This window comes from Triticum urartu, chromosome 4 (genome assembly GCF_003073215.2).
Source record: "Triticum urartu cultivar G1812 chromosome 4, Tu2.1, whole genome shotgun sequence".
NCBI lineage: Eukaryota > Viridiplantae > Streptophyta > Magnoliopsida > Poales > Poaceae > Triticum > Triticum urartu.
Window position 1 is genome coordinate 89,732,109 of NC_053025.1, and position 8,427 is coordinate 89,740,535.

The 8,427-nt window shown below is 45.4% G+C and overlaps 1 protein-coding gene across 1 annotated transcript; it reads left to right on the forward strand.

Annotated features, from left to right (window-relative positions):
• Positions 1 to 1,114: 1,114 nt before the first annotated feature.
• On the forward strand, positions 1,115 to 4,319 carry LOC125550831 (aspartic proteinase Asp1-like). The gene is made up of 8 exons (XM_048713927.1): positions 1,115 to 1,372; positions 1,768 to 1,885; positions 2,216 to 2,436; positions 2,523 to 2,759; positions 3,328 to 3,466; positions 3,548 to 3,730; positions 3,822 to 3,891; positions 3,979 to 4,319. The coding sequence occupies exons 1-8, from the start codon at positions 1,215 to 1,217 to the stop codon at positions 4,089 to 4,091; spliced, it is 1,239 nt and encodes a 412-aa protein (XP_048569884.1). The 5' UTR covers positions 1,115 to 1,214; the 3' UTR covers positions 4,092 to 4,319.
• The last annotated feature ends 4,108 nt before the right edge of the window (positions 4,320 to 8,427 follow it).

The window sequence follows — 8,427 nt, forward strand, 5'->3', positions numbered from 1 at the left end:
AGCGATTCCGCCGGTGGAACTTCCCTCTTGGAGGGGGAATCGAAGCCATCGTCATCACCAATAATCCTTTCATCTTTGGGAGGGCAATCTTCATCAACATCTTCAACAACAATATCTCCTCTCAAACCCTAGTTCATTGTCGCTAGGTGATCCACGGACATCGCTGTAATTTTTGTACTATCATGATTAAAGATGAATAGATTGAAAGTTTCTCAAAAAAAAGTCAGATGTGTGGTGCGCATAAACGTCTTGTACCCTAGAAAATGTTGTGCAAATTTTAGACAGGCTTGTCCCTCTTAGTCACGCCAAGGCCATTTAAAAAGAGAAGTGAAAACGACATCAGACCATCAATAGGACTGAAAGCTACAAGCAAGTGATGGTCTGATTACTTAACACGGCGTCTCTCCGTGTTAGTTTACGCGACATGATAGCAACTCAAGTCTCGGCTCAAAGTCTTTTGGTCGTTGGTCTCCATTTTTAGGTGAAGAAAATGCAAGGAAAATTATCCACTAGTCCACACGGAATTAAAACCAGAGTCCAATACATATATACTGTACCTTTACTCCTTTAGCATCTTACACACAAATTTTCATGTTTGACGTAAAAACAAATTAGTATACAATGGAAGTATGTCAAACTCAATATAAATCACAATGTGTGTATTTTTGTATGTATACGGCGTAGGGTTTGCCTGAATTTTCAGGCAGATTGAATATCCAGCGAATGTCAGATTTTCAGATATGACAATTGGAATTTTTTTAATGATAAATTATGTTAGCTGAGGATGGCAAGTTTAGTTGATGCATAGCAAATCCTCATCAGTTCAATTTTTTTTTATTTTTTGCCAGAAATTATCATGCTCGTCAACTAAATTTGCCATCTGCGCGGCAATATAAATTTCCAGGAAAAACGTATTTGCCATGCCTAAAACTCTGATATCATATTGTTAACATTACTGAAAAAAGAATCTCCCTTTTTCTAGCCAATAAATAAATAAAATTAAAAACAAGAGAGAGATAAATGAGTAACCGGGCAGAAGGTTCGACGGAGGCATGGAGCGCGTTCTCCTTCCGCCCACTATAAATACCCCCTCGCGGTCCGCGTTTCCGCTTCCAACCAAAAAACTAGCGCGACAGCTGTTCACACTGCTGACTGCTCCACCCTCGAGCGATCCGTCCGTCCGCCGCCGCCACCTTCCTCCCTCCCCTCCCGCCATGGCGGCCGCCAGGTGGTCCCCGGCCGCCTTCCTCGCACTCCTCCTCCTCCTGCTCCCGTTCGCGCCCAGCCCAGCACGCGCCGCGACGCCGGGGAAGTCCCCGTCGTCCTCGTCCACCGCCGTGTTCCAGCTCCAGGGTGCCGTCTATCCCATCGGGTACGCGGTCTCCTCCCCCCTGCCCTGATCAGATTGGGTTGGTTCTCAGGATATCCCCGGGTTCTGTTCTGTGCGCGCAGAACAGATACGCAGATCTTTGGGGTTTATTTGCAGCTTTGGTTGGTTGGTTTCTGACGAATGCAGAGTCGTCGATCGTCGTCTGCGTGGCTCTGCCGGCGTTGATGTTAATCCCGTCCAAGTAGCCGGCACAAAGTCCAAGAATCCTCTTTGACTTTTGCTCCATGAACTGACTTTTTTCTGTCTATCTATTTATTTACTTTTTGTTCTGAAGATAGGGATCCACTGAACTGTTTTCTGTTTGCATCCTCTGTTTATTTTCTCATCAGTTCTTTCAGGATTTGTTTGTTCAGAAATTTTCTGTGCCGTTTCTGCAGGCATTATCATGTCACCATGAATATTGGGGACCCGGCCAAGCCTTACTTCCTGGACGTCGACACCGGCAGCGACCTCAGCTGGCTGCAATGCGACGCCCCCTGCCAAAGCTGCAACAAGGTGCACTACGCCTCAATGTTATATCTTACGTACCTAATTGCTTGAGTTGCACGGAGAATTCAACTCCAGTATTCAAGTTCATAGCTTTTCTTTCTGCCACTTGATTTAGTTCAAGAATTGGTCTCTCTTCTGTGTTAAGATTGTGATCTTTTCCGTCAAAACATAATAATATTGTGATATTTTCTTGCTTGGTTTGCATCAAAGTCACTGATTATCCTAATCCACGACTGGCTTAATTCTAGTCCCAGATTTGATGTGGAATGCAGGCCTTGTTTTTTTTTCCATTCCACAAGGTTTTGTGATTGATTTTCTTCCTGATTGTTGTTGTAGGTGCCACACCCATGGTACAAGCCAACAAAGAACAAGATTGTTCCCTGTGCAGCTTCGCTCTGCACTAGTTTGAGCCCTAACAAGAAATGCGCCGTACCACAGCAATGTGATTACCAGATCAAGTACACGGACAAGGCAACTTCACTCGGCGTGCTCATCGCTGACAACTTCACACTGTCCCTGAGGAATTCATCCACTGTCCGTGCCAACCTCACCTTTGGGTAATAATATATGCCAATTTATGTTACATTGACTCGTTATTGGTGTTTTAGTTCCGTTCTTGATGTTTTATTGCTTCTCTTTTCAGCTGTGGATATGATCAGCAAGTGGGAAAGAATGGCGCAGTGCAGGCGGCGACGGACGGCTTGCTTGCGCTTGGGAAAGGATCAGTTAGCCTGCTCTCGCAGCTCAAGCAGCAAGGGATTACCAAGAATGTTCTTGGCCATTGCTTCAGCACGAATGGAGGAGGCTTCCTCTTCTTCGGGGATGATATCGTACCCACCTCGCGTGTAACTTGGGTTCCCATGGCTCGTACCACATATGGGTAAGAATGCATTGTTCTTAACATTTTGATAAAATGTGTTGTCAATTGCAAATCATGGATTTATTTTAGTCTAAGAATTAGGCTACATTGGTATTTGGTTGATTTCTTGATCACCAGTGACATGGCATGGACCTAATAAAATGGCCCTATTGCTGAAACAACATGACAACGTAAAAATTAATAAATTTGGAAGCTATCCTTATCTTTTTGTGCTTTGTAGCTACAGGAGGGTAAAAAAAATCATCAACTTCACATGACAACTCAGTGATAATGCTCGTGTACAGTTGATTGCAACCCTGTTGAATGTTTTCAGTCTATCATTGAGCAGTGTATTTCATATTAATATCAATAAACTACAATAATAATTCAGAAAAAGGGTAAAAACTTTAGCGTCTTAAAACATGTTAGCTCAGACTCTCTCTTTTTTGCTGGGAACTCAGACCACCTGAACTGAATGCCTGTACCTTATATAGGATTTGCATTCCGTGTCAACAGAAAGTTTTGTAAACTGTATAAGGTTTCAGTAAGACCTTTTGGCTTCACACGTTATACAATATTTTATTTTCAGGAATTACTACTCACCTGGCTCAGGAACACTGTACTTCGACCGACGCTCGCTAGGGGTGAAGCCAATGGAGGTGGTATTTGACAGCGGTAGTACCTACACCTACTTTGCGGCCCAACCATACCAAGCAACTGTTTCTGCGGTAGATTTCAAACACAGTTCATTTTAACTGCCATGAATTTGAAGAAAGAAACAGTTAATCAATCGGATACTTGTCTTGTAGCTCAAAGCTGGTCTCAGCAAGTCACTTAAAGAAGTCTCAGATGTCAGTCTGCCTCTTTGCTGGAAAGGGCAGAAGGTATTCAAATCTGTGTCAGAAGTCAAGAACGATTTCAAGTCACTGTTCTTGAGCTTTGGCAAGAATTCTGTCATGGAGATCCCTCCGGAAAACTACCTCATTGTCACTGTAAGCGTTCGATAACCCAACTTACAGTAATTTTACCAAACATTTTACTGAAAAAATGAAAGCTAAAATGTTCTCGTCTTTTTTGTGCCAGAAATATGGGAATGTGTGCTTAGGTATCCTTGATGGTACGGCTGCTAAACAGACATTCAACATAATTGGAGGTATAAATTCATACACACAGTACCCAGTTTCTAAAATTAGGATATCTGGGATCTTGTAATAATTGCAGTTGATCTTCTATTCTGTAGACATCACAATGCAGGATCAGATGATAATTTATGACAATGAGAAAGGGCAGCTTGGATGGATCCGTGGGTCATGCAGTAGAAGCTCTAAGTCTATTATGTCTAACTTTCCATGATCATTAATCAGATCCAAATCATTAACCTGTCCGTTCAAACACTGGCTGCACCTCAAGCACTATAGGGTGCCATCCAAATAAAAGTACTGTGTGTTGTAGTGTATTAACATGAGCCTGAGGAAAATGAGGCAGAAAGGAGAGGAGAAGAGCCATGCAGATGTAGGCAGATAAAGTTACTGATATGTATTCTCCTCCTGTTCATAATGAAATGAAGTCTATATTTTACCATCTCCTTTTACTTGCAGCTCTATCTTTCTATATGCAAGTATACGGTGCTTGCGTGCTTCAAATGTTGCAGAACTGAATGCTGCACATAGTGGACGACTTAAATAAATCATACCTGCACATACCGAGCTATATGGAGCTATCCTGCATTAACTGTTTATACTGAGGAATTGCACGTGCTGACATATACTACTTCTAACATTGAACGCAAATCATACCAAGAGTTGTGTTCTGATCACGCGGTCTCTTACAAGAAGAAAAAGAATAAGATGCAGGTTCAAATTTGCACAGATCACGGTTCAGCTGTTTTGAGTTTGAATAATGACAGAGAATATATATACTAAACTATCTGATGGCGCATGCTTAACATTGTAGACATTCCAACTGCTGGTATGAAAATTCCACTTCAAATGGGAGGTTCATTCAGTTGTAACCGTATACCGTAATAGCCTTGCCAGTTTCTCTAGGATATTACTAGCAATAGCTTGCTTAGCACATTTCTCTTTTAATAGCAAGACAAGATGCCCCCTCCGTTAAGTTTAACTATTATCAAATAGCTGTTGCTTTATTTTGCAATGTAGCACTGTATATCTTTATAATGTGAGCCAAACTGAGAGTAGAAAATGACAGAAAAGGGAGAATGTTTCTAAATACAATGAATTATTCGAGGTGAGATACAAGCCAGTTGCAACTATCTAACTGAATGCCGTTACTGTCACCCAAATAAAGTCTGTACTGTCTTAACATGCCTGGCCAAAATGAGGGATGAATAGAAACAAAGATGAGTGTGTAGAGACAAATGTAAGTTACTTGTATGCTCTTCCTGTTCATAATAAGACGGAATCCTTACTCTTGCATCCCATTTACTTGAATCTTTTAAAAATTGATACACAATATATCTGATTCTTGCATGCTTTTCAATTTTACTGAAAGAGTGTCATGCTTTTTAACGGACTCGGAACTGAATGTTCCACTGGATCAGGCAGGTAGCATTGTGAGTAGGTCTTGTCTAATCATATTTATCTTTTTATAGCATGATGCTTGCTTCTGTTAGAGTTATAATATAAGTCATGTACCCCTTTGTATTTATCCCATTGTATAAAGGGTTTCCTGCATATGTTTCACACCTGTACATGTATATATATCGGCCTATGGCCTCATGGGAATACAAGTTGCATATTCCTAACATGGTATTAGAGCCTTAGAGTTTCTTTTTAGCACGCGCAACTCGTGCTCTCGATCCAATCTCCCGTCCACGCAGCCGCTGCCGTTCGTCTCTTGGCCGGCGCTGCTCTCCGGTGCCTTCACCACCGCAGGTCAACCCTGCTCTTGGGCCGTCGCAGCTCCCGTCAGCAGGTCCGCCCGAGCGATCCCGAGCGATCACCTTCCGGACGACCGCTTCATCCCCGCGCCCCGAGCCGACGGTGGACAAGGCTGCTCCAGATCCATCGATCCCGTCAGCAGCTCCCGTACGACCGCTTTCCATCGATCTACTTCCGGCCGAGCGCTCCAGATCCATCGAGGTGGCGCAGTTCGAGGGGTTCGAGGGCTCCACGATCTACTTCCCGGACGACCGCTTCGACAAGGCTGCAGTCTCGTTCCCAGCCGGCCCTAAGCGACGGGGCCCTGATCTCCTGCTCCCGCTGATCTCTGCCTAAAAAAAATGTCTGCTGCATCGGGCTATGTTGCTGTCCCTCGCTCTCCGGTGATCTTCGATGGTACTAACTACACTGAGTTCACTGGCTTCATGCGCATTCACATGCGTGGCATCCGTCTCTGGGGTGTTCTTTCTGGCGAGGTCTGTTGTCCGCCACGTCCGATTCCTCTGGTGGCTCCTATTCCGCCGACTCCACCGGTTCTTCCTCCGGATGCTAATCAGGCCGCCAAGGATGCGGCTAAGCTTGCTGATGAGGCTGCTGATCGTGCTTATGATGAGAGGGTTTTGGCTTATGAGGAGGCTCTTCAGACGTATCATGGTGCTCTGTCTGTTTACACCCAATGGCTTGATGATGATGCTCGTGCTGCAGCTGTTCTCACTGCTAGTGTTCTGCCTCAGTTTGCTTCTGAGTTTCTGGGTCTTCCTACTGTCTTTGAGATGTGGACCCGTCTTCGTCAGCGCTATCAGCCCTCTGGTGATGCCTTATACCTTTCTGTGGTCCGTCAGGAGCATGCTCTTCAGCAGGGTGACTCTACTGTTGATGACTTCTATGCACAGAGTTCTGCTATCTGGCGCCAGCTTGATTCTCTCCTCAGTGCTGGTTGTCGTACTTGCCCATGTTGCCAGGCTGTCTAGGCCAATTTGGAGTTTCATCGCGTCTATGAGTTCCTGTCTCGGCTCCGTAAGGAGTTTGAGCCCCGGCGTGCTCAGTTGTTTGCTCGTGGCCGTATTTCTCTCATGGAGGCGCTTTCTGAGATTCGTGCTGAGGAGACTCGCTTACGTGGTGCTGGTTTGCTGGAGGTTCCCTCTGTGCTCGCTACTCGTGCTCCTACGCCACCTGCTGCACCGACCCCTTCTCGCTCGAGTGCTCCGCCGCTCTTGCCCACTCCTTCTGGAGGCTCAGGTCGCCCCCGTCCACATTGCGACTATTGCAACAATGATGGTCATCTTGAGTCTCAGTGCTACACGAAGAAGAAACACCTGCGCAAGGCGCGATCATCATCTTCAGGGACTTCGTCATCTACCTCGACAGCTTCAGCCATTGCTTTGACTGACTAGGATATTCTGAGACTTAAGCGTCTGCTCGAGGCTTCAGGTTCTTCCTCGACGGGTACTGCTGGTTCTGTGACTGATGCTTCCCGCACTGAGCAATCACCCTCTACACAGTCAGGTACATCCCCATGGGTTCTGGACTCTGGAGCTTCTTTTCATATGTCTTCTCATTCTTCCACTTTGTCCTCTCTTCGATCACTGGATTCTCCTGTTCATGTCTTCACTGCTGATGGTACTCCACTTTCTGTTGCTAGTAGAGGCAATCTTACCACTCCTTCTTATTCTATTCCTGATGTTGCTCATGTTCCTCGACTTACCATGAATCTGTTTTCTGCTGGTCAACTTACTGATTCTGGTTGTCGCGTCATCCTTGACGTTGACTCTTGTTCTGTCCAGGACCGTCGCACGCACACTCTGGTTGGGGCTGGCCCTCGCCACCGTGATTCTCAGGGTCTTTGGGAGTTGGACTGGCTTCATGTTCCTTCCGCTGCCACCACCATCGCCAGTTCTTCCGCTTCTGTCGCCTCCGTTACTGGTTCCTTCCAGCAGTGGCATCATCAACTTGGTCATCTGTGTGGTTCTCGGTTGTCTTCTTTAGTTCGTCGAGGTCTTCTGGGGTCTGTCTCAGGAGATGTCTCTTTAGAGTGTCAGGGTTGTCGTCTTGGCAAGCAGATTCAGTTACCATATTCACATAGTGAGTCAGTGTCCAAGCGTCCTTTCGATTTAGTCCATTCTGATGTATGGGGTCCGGCCCCTTTCGCTTCGAAAGGTGGTCATAAATACTATATTATTTTCATAGATGATTTCTCTCGTTACACATGGCTTTATTTCATGACTTCTCATTCTGAGGTGTTGTCTATTTATAAGCATTTTGCTGCCATGGTTCATACTCGGTTCTCTTCACCCATTCGTGTTTTTCGTGCTGACTCCGCTGGCGAGTATATCTCTAAGATGTTGCGTGGTGTTCTTGCTGAGCAAGGGACTCTCTCTCAATTCTCTTGTCCTGGTGCTCATGCTCAGAATGGTGAGGCTGAGTGAAAGCATCGACATCTTCTTGAGACAGCTCCTGCCTCATTTTTGGGCTGAGGCCGTCTCCACATCCACCTATCTTATCAATATACAGCCTTCCGCTACTCTACAGGGTGGTGTTCCTTTCGAGTGACTTTTTGATCGTTCTCCCGATTATTCGATGCTTCGCTCGTTTGGTTGTGTTTGCTATGTTCTTCTTGCCCCTCGCAAACGCACCAAACTGACCGCTCAGTCTGTTGAGTGTGTCTTCTTAGGCTACAGTGATGAGCATAAGGGCTATCGTTGTTGGGATCCTATCGGTCGTCGAATGCGTATCTCTCGAGACGTGACTTTTGATGAGTCGCGTCCCTTCTACCCACGCCCATCTTCCTC